General features: G+C 36.3%; 1 protein-coding gene across 1 annotated transcript; it reads left to right on the forward strand.

Annotated features, from left to right (window-relative positions):
• The first annotated feature begins 1,039 nt into the window (after window positions 1-1,039).
• tamm41 (TAM41 mitochondrial translocator assembly and maintenance homolog) lies at window positions 1,040-12,420 on the forward strand. The gene is made up of 8 exons (XM_030135288.1): window positions 1,040-1,397; window positions 2,989-3,171; window positions 3,369-3,461; window positions 3,682-3,832; window positions 5,313-5,458; window positions 8,188-8,353; window positions 8,696-8,758; window positions 10,567-12,420. Exons 1-8 carry the CDS (start codon window positions 1,260-1,262, stop codon window positions 10,656-10,658), a joined length of 1,032 nt encoding a protein of 343 aa, XP_029991148.1. The 5' UTR covers window positions 1,040-1,259; the 3' UTR covers window positions 10,659-12,420.
• Window positions 12,421-13,686: the final 1,266 nt, after the last annotated feature.

Consider the following 13,686-nt stretch of genomic DNA (forward strand, 5'->3'; position numbering starts at 1 on the left):
CTGATTGAGCTTTTTAGTCAGAATCCACTGACCCCATCAATAACAATCTAGCTGAATAGATTGCTCATGGCAGTTACTAAAAAGATAATATTTATTGTAGTCTTGACAACCCCATAATGAGCTGCAGACATATTGCTGCTGGCTGTCATGAATCTACATTCAGTATTAATGCATTCAAATAGATGTGAGCAGTAGACCAGTGACTAATGCAGTATAGACTGATGATGGCTGTGTCCCATCCGTGTTCTGCCTTTTACTGCTGAACAAGTCTTTTCTTATAAATCTCACTCACTCTTCTCTACTTGTTCAATTCATTGTATTTTCACCGTTACCCTCTGGGACTTTCTCACTTCAAGTGGGTATTTATAAAACATTGTGAGAGTTTATAAGGTAGCAAAAATGTCTTATTTTCTTCCTCTTTCATAAGGTTTATTTACTATCTCCACTGTGCAAGGCCAAAACTCTGCAGCCAAATACAAAAATATGAAACCTGACAAAACCAGTTATCATTATCGTGTCAGAATGATTTAACTCTTATAGATTTTCTAGATGTGTAAAGCAATATGAAGTATAAAACCTGAAGATATGAAATTTATTGATATAAAGATATCACTTTTTATTGAGTTGAGGTTATTCTGCTTTTTTTAAAAAAATACCAACTTCAAAACTGCATAGGTCAGCACTGAAATCACGAGTAGAAACTAAAATCATTTAAAAAAAAAAAAAAAAAAAAAAAAAAAAAAAACGTCGGATGGAAATGTTGATGAAGATGAATATTGTCATTTGCTGGCTGCATTTAGAGCTGGATTGATTTTTTTTTTTATCCATGGTTGTTTTAAAATAAGTATTTTTGATATAATTCTGGCCTTTTATCACTTGCAATTTTTATTTTTCTTTTAATTCAGTAATTAAATGCATTTATAGTCATTATTTACATGTTTAATGGTTCAGGATTGCGCTAAATGACTCATGACTCAATTTCCCATGAGCCCTCAGTGCATAGGCGGCTCCGTGACGTATATTGTAGTCGACTGTCAGGCACACAGCTGACTGACCTGATGGACGGTGGTGAACGATAAAGAGCGTATTTTAAGTACTATCCAGTGGCTTTAGTCGTGTCTGGAGGACTTCGGCCCTTCAGTTTGAAATGTTTTTATTACTTTATGCATCATTCGGTTCCTGATATTCGTTAGTTTGTCGGCTATCGCACCGATGAACCTGTGAGTGTCACTGCTGTGAGTTATCCGACCTACTTCAAAATGACTCTTCCAGCTTTGCACAGCACCGGCGTACTATACAGAAGGATTTTGGCACAGTTTCCACAAGACATCAGTTTAGCCTTTGCCTATGGGTCTGGTGTTTTCAAACAACAGGGGACCACCCAAGGTCAAATGGACGTAAGTCACCGTTAACATCCTGCCAAGTACCAGGAGGGTTTACTGTACAACACTGTTCTAATGTAGTTACTGTTATTTACGATTTCTCACGAATGCATGAATAAAACACTGTCACTGTCTAAAAAATAGAAATTACTTGCATTACATACAGTTGCAGTCACATCTGTTTCCTCAAATTATTTTTACAGTATGTCCACAGTTAAGCCCCAAAGTCACTTTGCAGGTGTGTCCAAATCAGAGTTACTAGGAACCCGATAAATTGACACTATAAACTACCACATGGTAGATCTATATTGAGTTATCTGTCAGTCACACAGATAACTGTCAACTCTGCAACAGATAGAAAATCACGTATGTTTTATGTGAATGTCATTACTTCTGTATCTGTAATACACTGTGGTTTTACCAGAGTAAAACTTGAGTGTTTCCTGCATTAAATGTATGTAGTAGGGATAATATAGTTGCCATAGGTACCATAGTTCCAGTTTAGAACATGAAACTGATGTGCTGCAGTGTATAGTACATAAATGTGGCAGAAAATGTAAATATAGTATAACCTATAACTTAGTTGATACAGGGTGTTCTGTAATGGAAACTTGCATTTATGCAACTGAAGTTGAGCACTAATATTTATTTAAAAGGGATGAAGCAAGATTGTTCCGATACAGGTCATGAAACTGATGTGCTGCCATTTTGAATTTGCACCACCTGCCCTCTATTTGGACTTTTACAAATGCATACATACATCATCAAAGTATATTGTAAATATTTTTGTATGTATTATACTTAATCTACTTCATTTTTCAGCATAACAGCCCTGAACATTAATAGATACAAGGTATACAGGGTGGGGAAGCAAAATTTACAATATTTTGAGGCAGGGATTGAAAGACAGTGTATGACCAATTAGTTTGTTGAAAGTCATGAGAATTTATTTGCCACAAGAAAATTTACATAATAGAAAATGTTTTTATTCTATGTGTCCTCCTTCTTTCTCAATAACTGCCTTCACACGCTTCCTGAAACTTATGCAAGTGTTCCTCAAATATTCGGGTGACAACTTCTCCCATTCTTCTTTAATAGTATCTTCCAGACTTTCTTGTAATAGTTTTGCTCATAGTCATTCTCTTCTTTCCATTATAAACAGTCTTTATGGACACTCCAACTATTTTTGAAATCTCCTTTGGTGTGACGAGTGCATTCAGCAAATCACACACTCTTTGACGTTTGCTTTCCTGATTACTCATATGGGCAAAAGTTTCTGAAAAGGTATGGATAATAGTGTTAGGTATGATTATGACATCAATATATGTTTGGTTTCAAAACAATTGACGTAGTGCCTGCTGAGAAAAAACAACTAAATGTTCATTGTAAATTTTGCTTCCCCACCCTGTATAACATATTGTTGCGAGCTACTGCATAAGTAGATTCAATGTTAGGAAATCTAGAAATCCACATCACATTATCAGAATAAAATCATAATGGTATAAATCACCCTTCCATGTTACATGTAAGAATTTGAAGAAGTGTCATATTTTTACTCAACTATTGTGCCTTTAACTTTGTTGTTGTTTTCCTCTTATACATTTAGAAGAACATGCTGGATTTTGTGTTTGCGGTGGATGATCCAGTGACATGGCACACAATGAATCTGCTCCAAAACCGCAAACACTACTCTATCCTCAAGCTGCTGGGCCCTACGACGATAAGCTCCATACAGAATGAATACGGAGCTGCAGTGTACTACAACACACTGGTCCCTGTGGACGGGAGGGTAACTCATACATTTTTATGACTCACTGTATTTTTTAGGAATAGTGCTCCCGGACTGCCTTGTCTTGGATTCAGTTTGTAGATTCAGTGTGACCATCACTGTCTTGGGGAAAAAAAAAAAACATTTAAATTTTTTTCAAATTTTTTTGCTGGATTTATTAGCTATGTGTTTATACAACCTTCCTCTCCTCTTATCAGGTGATCAAATATGGTGTGATAAGCACAGACTCTCTGATCAATGACCTGATGCACTGGAAGACCTTGTATGTTGCTGGACGCCTTCATAAACCAGTCAGTATCTTGGAACTTCCTGTTAGAAAGATATCTAAAACTGATCATTTTTATTTTATGCTTACTATTTTATTATGTATTTACCTGCTTAACAAATAGCTTATAGTTATATTTATGACAAAATTCTTATTTTGCATTTTAAATGATAGGGAAAGTTTTTGAAAACAGAACAGTGCTTTGTTTCTGTTGGGTTTATACGTGTCCGTGTCTTGCCGTGCAGGTGAAAATGTTGGTGCAGGGTGAGAATGGGAAGCTCCGGGCTGCTCTGGTGGCCAACCTGAAGAGTGCAGTGACTGCATCTTTTCTCATGCTGCCGGAGAGTTTCAGTGAGGAGGACCTTTTCCTGCAGATAGCTGGTCTGTCATATGCCGGTAAGATGTGCACTATCATCAGATGGATCAGCTTCTTCCCCACAGCAGTCACGTTAATGAACAGTTAACAATCTCCTTTGATATCCCAATTACACAAACTGCACAGAAGTTGATATTGTGCCCCGATGTATATAGAGTTTATTTTTTTTTATTATTTTACTTTTCCTAAATTTTTTTATTTTATTTTTTATATTTATAATTTACTAGAGAAACAACATGTACCAGCAAAGATTTTTTTCAGATTCTGAACATCACTCAGATAGCTTTGTGACTTTTTTTTTTTGTTCCTTCCCAGATAAATTCAATGACTCTTACATATCTATACATATGTCCACACTTCATTAGCATACAGTGCTGTAGATCTGACACAGCTGTCTACTATTCTGGAACAGGGGTTAAGTTTCTTTGGGTTGTTTGCCTAGTTCTCAGGTGATGCTGAGCACAGGATGCTGCAAAATTGTGTTGGGAGAGAAGTTGTTTTGATGGAACATGTACGCATGAGGAAACGTCATATGATCAGAATGACTACACACCTAAACAAGAAGATGGCACGTGACAAGACGTGTGTTTTTGTCAAGACGTGCAGTTTTCAAGGTGTGGTTGCACCTCAGAGATTGTTGTTCTTTGACGTAGTGGGATTTTCAGAGCAATAACTCACAGAGAGCAAAACGAAGGAGAATAGTAATCCTGCTACTGCACAATGGAAATATTTACCCTTATTCTGGAAGTGCTTCCAGTGAGCTGGACTAACGTAACGTATGACCTTCCTTGGTGTTACCTAAAGACACCACAGTGGATTATATCAAAACTTGTATTTTTGTGGTAAAGCATTCTACCACATGCCAAATGTTGCTGCTTCTACAGAACTATCAGGGGAAAAAAACTAATTTATTGTAACATTCTGTTTCATTACCTTCAATTTTGGCAGGAGGCTGTAAACATGATGAGCTGTTGCAGTAATTTTTGTCTGATTTATTCCTCTAATTTCATGCTTTAAACCTGCAAGAGCCAAAATCAGGAAGGAAAAAGACCCAGAACTCTAAAAATCCACTCCTTATTTCTGTACTTCTTTCCTTCAGTCCAAATCAAAAGACTAAATATAAATATAGATAACCTGACATCATTTTATGCTGTTATGGAAAGATGCAGCCACTTTTCTAAACTTCCATATTAGGACACATGGTAAAGCAGTACAGTGACATCTGACAGAATTTGATAAGCAACTGGTAAATACACCTGTCACTCACATATTGAACCCTTCTACCTGTCTGAAAACACCTGTGATAAGACAAAATCTGGGCTACATGGGGTAGATTTTCCACTACCTAAAACCGCAGGCAATGAGTAGATGCAGAAGTCTAATGTTCTAACGACAGTTTGAGCAAGAAGGTTGGTCATTATGGAATTTTCACCCAGTGATGCTAAAATCCTACTTGAGCACTGCAGCTTTGAGGATAAACATTTTATTTGTGTCTCTCAGGGGATTTTCGGATGGTGATTGGAGAGGATAAATCCAAGGTAACCAATATCGTCAAAGACAACATTCAGCACTTTCGGATTCTGTACAGCAACATCCTACGGGACTGCCCTCAAGTCGTCTACAAACCACAACAAGGAAAACTAGAGGTAAGGCACACAATTCACACATAACAGATATTATCATGTTTGCATTTCCCTTTCAAGTGTGAGTTGATAGACACCTTATTTAAAAGCAATAGGTTGTGACTGATTAATATATGAATTATACACAACAAAGTACTGTGTAAAAACAAGTCTATTTTATTTCTAAAGCACCGGTTGGATACATCCAGTTTGTATTTAAGAGGATCCATTATGCTTATTTTTGTGTTTCTAATTTTGCTCAAAACACCCTTTTCTTTTCTTATATTGCACATTTCTTTTCACCCTCTGAATCATTCAGTTTTAGCTCCTGTCTCTTTAAGCCGTCCCTCTTGGGCAGCTCAGTCTTCTCTGATTGGTCAGCTAGTTCTAGGTGGAACCTGAAGTTACCTGAAGTTCAGCTGCTTCAGTCTGGGGCAGCCGAAGTCCACCACAGGGCTCTGCTCACAGGCTACCACCCCCCATGTTCTCCTATCGGCTTTCTTGGCGTTTTTCCGGGGCTGAAACTGCCGACCTCTGTGAAGGAGATGCAGCTATCTGGAAACCAATGGATCTCTAAACAAACTTGATAGGGCCAACACCAGTACACTGCTATATTTGTATTTTAATGTTCTGTTTTGTGGGTTTTTAGGTATTTGTGTGGTTACAACAGTGAAAAACAAACTTCAGCTGGGTACTTCTGTTGCAGGTTCAGATGTTAACAGGCCTCACGGCAGCCGAGTTACACTCATGAATTCACCTTCAGACCTAAAAACTATTCAGTGTTTTGTGAACGGACGCACTGCCGTATTCCCACATAAGTTTATGTGAAAGTGGATCAGCAGGTGATTAGGAGCGCTGATCATTAGAACACAATATCGTTAGCTAGCAGTGCCCTGTGAAATCAACACAGTAAAAGGTCGGTATGTAATTGTTGTGTTGAAAACAAAATTGAACCACTTTCTCAAACTCTTCAAACAAAGAAGTCATCTTATCACAGTGCAAAAAACTGTATTCTAGACACAGATTAGTCCTGGTCTCTGTTTTGACTGCTGCTTGTGGACGTGTTGTACTTAACGCTAGGTGTGCACACTGGGTTTATAGAACCTTGTGACATAGACCGGGTATGGAAGAAAAGACCTGAGAGCCAACAAGGCCTTTTCACAGATCTCACTGCATTGCCCTCTGCGGTGAAGAACTGATCCCTCCCCTGGTGTGAACTGTCGACTATGCAAGTTTGCCGATGAACAAAAAGCCATGTAACACACTAATGGAAAGGAGAACGTGGGAAAAGCGTAATAGTTCCTCTTTAATGTAGTCTCTGAAGAAGATCAAACCAATCACCTCTTCTGTTTTCATCTTATTCTTAGAGCTGCTGTTATTATATAGTTTGGAAAGTGGTTCATTGGAAATGAACTCACCTGTACCAACATCCTTCCCCACTTTAAGTGATGAGAGGTTAGATCTTGTTTTTGTTATTATGACGTTGTGTTATACCAAGGAAACGCTCAACACCTCGGGGGTTGCACTTTCCTGGAAAAACATGTTTAATGTGTGAAGAGGAACAGCTAAGCTAGTCTTGGTGTATCCTTCTGTGTGTTAAGTTCTTTCTATGTATGAGAGAAATACACCATCAGGAGTGTGGCAGAAATCACACAAGCATGACATACAGACCAAGCACGAATGTGGCTGTTTTTAGGACTTCTTAGGACTTTTTCTGCCTCCTCTTTGGACTCAATAACTTCAAATACTTAGAATGTACACTGCTTTAAGTCATAGTAAAATATCACCAACTTAGATTTTGCTTTATTACTGAAATGAATCTTTTTTTTTTTTTTTTCATATATTCACAAAAGTCCACTCAGTCACATTCACAAGTAATCCTTATTTGAATTATATCTCAGTCCAGGAGTGTCAAACTTATTCTGGTTCAGGGGCCACATACAGCCCAACATGATTCCATGTGGACCGGACCAGTAAAATAGTAACATAATCACTTATAAATAATGTCAACTTCAAATTTTTCTTTTTGTTTAAGTGCAAAAAAATGTAGTTATATCATAAAAATGTTTACATTTATAAACCTTTAACAAAAAAATGTGAATCACCTGGAAAAAAAAAAAGAAATTTGCAGTGCAATTTTAACAATATTATCAACAACTTAATTCAACTTTACAGATTGCGGTGGATCTACAAAGGCACAAAACATTTAGTAATAGGCAGAATATTGTTGAATTTTTGGAGTTTGGAACTAAAATGAGTTTGACCCTTGACTGTTAATATCTTCAGTGTAATTTTGCACTTCACAAATTCATCATGTGGGCCACATTGGAACCTTTGGCAGTCCAGTTTTGGCCCACAGAGTCTATGTTTGACATCCCCGGTTTAGTAATTTAGTATATATCCATGAACCCAAAACAGTTTACAAAAGAAAAGAAATGAAGTGGAAATTACATGATTTTTCAATTATTTCTATTCATTTCTATTATTTCTTATTTAAAATGGGCTCATGGGAAAGACGACATGCATTTAGGATCTGTATTACACATTATTCTACTCTGCCCAGTGCTGCTTATAAAAATGTTATTTTTGAGAGATGGTTTGTATTCTGGCAGACTGAAGGCTTGAAATAGGGCGTGTTATTTTATCAGATGTAGGATATGTCATATTCTGAAACGCTTCCATTCCCAGTACACTGCTCCATCCATACAAATAAAACCCATGTAGTTGATTTATTCTTGCTTTTGTACCTGCAGGTGGACAAAAGCCCTGAAGGCCAGTTTGTCCAGCTGATGGCTTTGCCCCGTACCCTGCAGCAAAGGATCACCAAACTAGTGGATCCTCCAGGGAAAAACCGAGACGTGGAGGAAATCCTGCTGCAGGTGGCTCAGGACCCAGACTGTGGAGCTGTCGTACAACAAGGTACAGAGAAGAGAGGATGGAGGGATGAAGGATAGAGGGTATGATGAGGAGATGACAGCTTATGTAACCTAAGACTCTGGAGTTGGTACAAAAAAAATAACAGAATGAGGAAGAGGTGGAAATATGTGTTGACTATCACAGGTTTGTATGAGCAAAGGAAAAATTCTCTGAAAATGGAGATTGATGGATGGAAGATAAAACTCCCACAGTAATTCTGTCATGGAGCATTTCATAATGAGGTGATTATTAGCTCCTGCTCATAAGTCAGTCATATTGCACTGCAATATGAGATAATAAGTGTTGGATAATTGCACGTCTGAGCACGTTTTTCTCTCTTCGCAGGTATCTCTTCTATTGTGAAATCCTCCAGTATAACACAGAGTATCAAAGGCATTGGAACTGCTGGTATGAACACCTATTTTTGGCCTTGTCATAGTTAGTCAGGTTGCTTGTGTAGGTCTTGAAAGCCTTAAGAAGTATGGAATTTTGAAATGCTGTTTTCCAGACTTTGAAAAGTAAGGACAGGTCATTGTGAGAAAGTCTTAATAAAGTATGGAAAAATGTCTCTGTCTTAGTTGAATTTTAGAGTATGCTCAAAGACACATAATCTTGTAACATAAGAAAGAAAGGTTTCTTTTTCTTGTTTGTCAGACAGATGGAAAAACGTAAATTCTTTTACCTTGACATGTTTCGGCTACAACCTGTACACAATCTACAGGCTACAGGTTGTAGCCAAAACATGTCAAGGTAAAAGAAGTAACTTTTTTCCATCTGTCTGACAAAAAAGAAAAAGAAACCTTTATAAGTTCTAGTAGACAGCATGAACCTAATCGGAAGATAAGAAATACATGAGGAAAGCATATAAAAAAACTTGATATGATTTCACTAACCTGGTACTGGAATGATTCTAGTGATACTTGTTTGTGTGATATCCATGGACTTTAGGATTTACATATATTTTGAAAACATTTCTGTCAGTAAAACAGAATTTACTGTGAATTATGCATTCATTCATTCATTCATTAAAATGAACTGTTCTACTACACACATCAGGTATAGTCTCAACCAAAAAAGTAGGCACGCAAGTATAAAAGTACATAAAGTCGAAGTCTTGGGGGGAAAAAATAGAAGTTTTGAAAAAGTCTGGAATTTTTATTTGGGTAAAGCACAAGCACCCTGTTATTTAGTGATTTATGTGCTGTAGATTTCTTTTGTAATTATCTTTTTATTATTTTTTTCAAGCAGCATTATCTTATCAGCATTTTACATCATGTATATAGCTTTTATATATGTAAAGAAAAACCAACAAAAAACAAAAACATACTCATACAGGGGAGCAATGACAGAAATAGCAAAAATATACACAGTAATCTAAAATAGAGTTTTAGATTAGATAGTAGTGTTTTTTCCATTCCATTCTTTCCTTCCAGAAACCCTTTTCCCCTGTATAAGATTAACACCAAACATTTAAAGTGTGTAGCATGAACCGAGGGTTTACATGGGTCTATATGCACGTTACTCCTATCAGGTAAAATCAGCTCTTAATGGTGTTACAAAATCAACCCAGTTTTTTCAATAATTGGTGAATTTGTCTGAATGAAGTCTGACAGAGAAAGTCAACTTCTCCATCCTATAGATGTCACCTATAACCTCTATCTAATCCTCCATTTTTGGTGCATCCTTTTTTCATGCTGTAGATTTCATGCTACAGCTTGAAGATATTTTGTGAATTTTGAAGATATGGGAAAAGTGTTGTAATTATCCAAATTACATCCAAAAATAACAAAGAGAGACTCTCGGTTGAAAAATACACATTCATTTTTACTGCGTGCGGCAACTTGAAAACACGTACAACTTTCTCACAACTCGCGGCATACATACATCTACTTTTGTGAAAATTTCCTATGCTTCTTGGGTAATGCTAGGCATCATGGGAAATGTAGTTATCTTAATCTTAGCATTTACTATTGCTTATTTTAACACAACTTTTAACATAAATCACAAATGAAATATACTGTATCTTTTTACTCCAAAATAAATTAAATGCAATTGCATATGCATCATATATTACAATAAATCCAAACACAAATTACTTGTACTTTATCTTTCCCAAATAAAGTCACAACACAAAGTATGGATGTTTTGGTGTAGTATAATAGAAACACTGCAGAGGTAGTGATATGCATGCTAATGTCGATCACTGTGTGTCCCAGGCTTGTGGAAGACGGTGTCATACAGCTCCAAGAAACTGATGAAGATGTGGAGGGGTTGGAGGAGGAAGCCGTCTGTGTCCCAGATGTCCTGATGCTGTCTGTCTTTGGAAATGTCCGCCAGACATTTCATGTCCGTCCTTTGATTTTTTTTTTTCTCCCCCCCCGACAAACTGAAACAATCAGATACAGAGCTCCGATACCGGTTGTGTCACTTCACAGTCCCGACGAGTGAGTGAGATCACCAAGACAGATTGCGTTTGTAAAGTTTGGGACCGCTGTGCAGCTGGCCTTTATCGCAAGGTTCAGAAGAAGTTGTAGAAAAAAGGTGACATTTCATGAGTTATGGCTGACATTTAATGGGGCCGTAAACCAGACCTTTGTGGATGATTATGCCACTGCTGCTGTCACTGAACGACCCACACCAGAGGGCACAGCAAAGAAGCACAGAATCACTATTCAGCACCTGTAGTTGGACAAGATGAACTAAATGACTGGTTTTAATGTGTCAAACTTACCTACAGCTGTATGATGCAGGATGAGGGCGACACCGAAGACAGGAAAAAATCACAATGAAGCTATATCTTGAGGAAAAAAGTCATAATATTCCGAGAATAAAGTTATATTTCCACAAGTAAAAAGTAGTATTTTTGTGAAGAAACTAATACACCTGTTAAATACACCAGCTGAGCCCCAGAAGTTTGGATCGGTGAATACCCTTCTAACTTTAATCTTACTCCAGACCATTAAGTATTTCACTGTTTTGTAAAACCTATTTAAGAAGATACCCCACATTCCTCATTTTAAAGTGACAGTTCCTCTGGTATTTCTTGCATATCTCCTTTTTTTTTTTACAACAATACACTGAATTTTCAACATAAATGACAGCATAGCAAAAGTACTAATTAAAAATGTGAGGTCAAATGAATTTACATGAAGAGAAAACATAAAAATATAGTAAATAAATCAAAGCATAGATAAAGCATATAGTAATTTCTGATTTTTACGCTCGGCCCTTACCGTAGGGTGTTGTCATCAGTTCGTCATCCATCTGTCCGTCCATTCATTTGTGCAAAAACTTTTGGCGTGGACTGAAGGCCGAGGATTTTCAAGTGCGAGCACGTTATGTTTAAGATATTAGTTTATTCACGTAAAAGTACCATGTTTTCTCTTGAAATATTAGACTTTATTCTCACATCCTTATGACTTCTTTTTTCCCTCAAAACTATCCTTATGATATTTTGTTGAAAAATTGTGACTGTATTATTGGAATATCTTTTTTTTCTTCCCCCAAACCTCTTCAATGTGGCCCTGATCCTCTTTTGAACAGCTGTATCACATGTTCAGCTATAGAGAGAATCATCTTCCTCATGTTACACTGAAAGGTTAACACATCTGAAGCTGTAGATTGAAGTTACATATAAACAGACCTCTTTTCCTCTGACTTTGCCAAAGATCTCAGGTGTTTTACTCTCAGCTCCTTAGGATTGTTAACGGTACATCTCATGTATTATTAAACTAAAGTGACATTTATTTATCATCATGATATAAGTTAATGCTCATTGTTAACAGACTTTATGTTGACGACTGCATTTGTAACAGATAATACTCTGATGACATGCATCATCTTAAGTCAGGTTCACCACTACTGATGTCTTTATTTCTTTAGAGGTTCTCTGCCAGATTTTACTGGATTTTCTTTGTAAACTGTGGGACAGTTTACTGAGCACACTGGCCTTTCACACACACCGTTCAAGTCAATATTCAGGCAATTCCACTCAGTGTACTGACTACCAAACTCCTGCTGTTAGTTGTGGATATTTACTTCTGTACTGTAATGAACAACACTTTTTAAGACTTGCCATAAAAACTTTTATTCACCTGCTTGTGTGTTTTTCTGATAATTATGCACATATTCTGTTTATCCATTACTGGTGCCTACATGAGACAGTTTGTTACAGATTTAAGGTGTCAACATTAAAATTAGATGGACCTTGGTTAAAAAAAAAGGCAAAAGAGTGCTATTAAGCCATAAATGTGATATTTTAACACATACTTTGAGACAAACATTCTACCTGTTTCAATTGGTGAAATTCCCAGAGGTCATTGTATATTCAGATTTAAGAAGAATCAGATTATTTTTTATTTTTTTAATAATGACATTACTCAAATTCATCATTGATTATCCAAAGAGTCGCTGACATGTTTTACTGCAATGTTTTTGAATGTTTTACTTCAAGATTAAACACTGTTATTACATTCATTCCATTTCAGTCAGGAATTGTTGTTTTTCCAAAAGACTGTTTTCAGTATCTTAGTATGTAAAACGATATAGCACCTAAAACATATGGTGACAAAGTGCTCTACATAGATAACAGAACAGATTAAACTACATAATAATAATCAGAATGGGTGAACCACGCAGGAATTATACTAAACACACAGTCCATTATGCAGTGACTGTTAGATTTTTAGTGACTGCTTTAAGTTTTACTATTTAGGACCAGAATTTCACCCTGAATTCACCTTTTTATCCCAAATTTGAGCTGACTCACTGGGCTTCACTGCGAAGTCAGAAATGAATCAAGCCTAACATTCATTCACTAAAACGTGTTTTTCTTTAAGTAAAGAACTATAATTTGACATTTTAATCAAGAAATAATGTATTTTACTTTTTTCAGTTTTTTGTGTAAAACAGTAAATTTGTAAATGAATGGATAACAATGATTATATTTTAGTATTAAAAAATATCATTTTGGTTAAAGAGCTTCTATTAACCATTACAGGAATATAACAAATAATTTTGTTGTTACCACTACTTTTAATTTAGGGTAGCTGTGGCATAAACCTGTGGGATTGTGGTTAATCCTCGTCATATTCAACCTAACATCAATCGGTCACCAGCAAAAACACTGATTTTCACTACAATATCTCATTACATTCAATAACTTCAAAAATTCTATGCATAATCAAATATTTTAATGTGCACTATTTTTATTTTTATTTTATTGTATTTCTCTCAAATTTCATTTTATTTCTTGATGTATAATCAAATCTTAATGTATTTTAATATTGTATTTTTTTCAATCAATGTGAAGCACTTTGGGCTACAATTTCTGTATG

This window comes from Sphaeramia orbicularis, chromosome 5 (assembly GCF_902148855.1).
Source record: "Sphaeramia orbicularis chromosome 5, fSphaOr1.1, whole genome shotgun sequence".
Lineage (NCBI taxonomy): Eukaryota > Metazoa > Chordata > Actinopteri > Kurtiformes > Apogonidae > Sphaeramia > Sphaeramia orbicularis.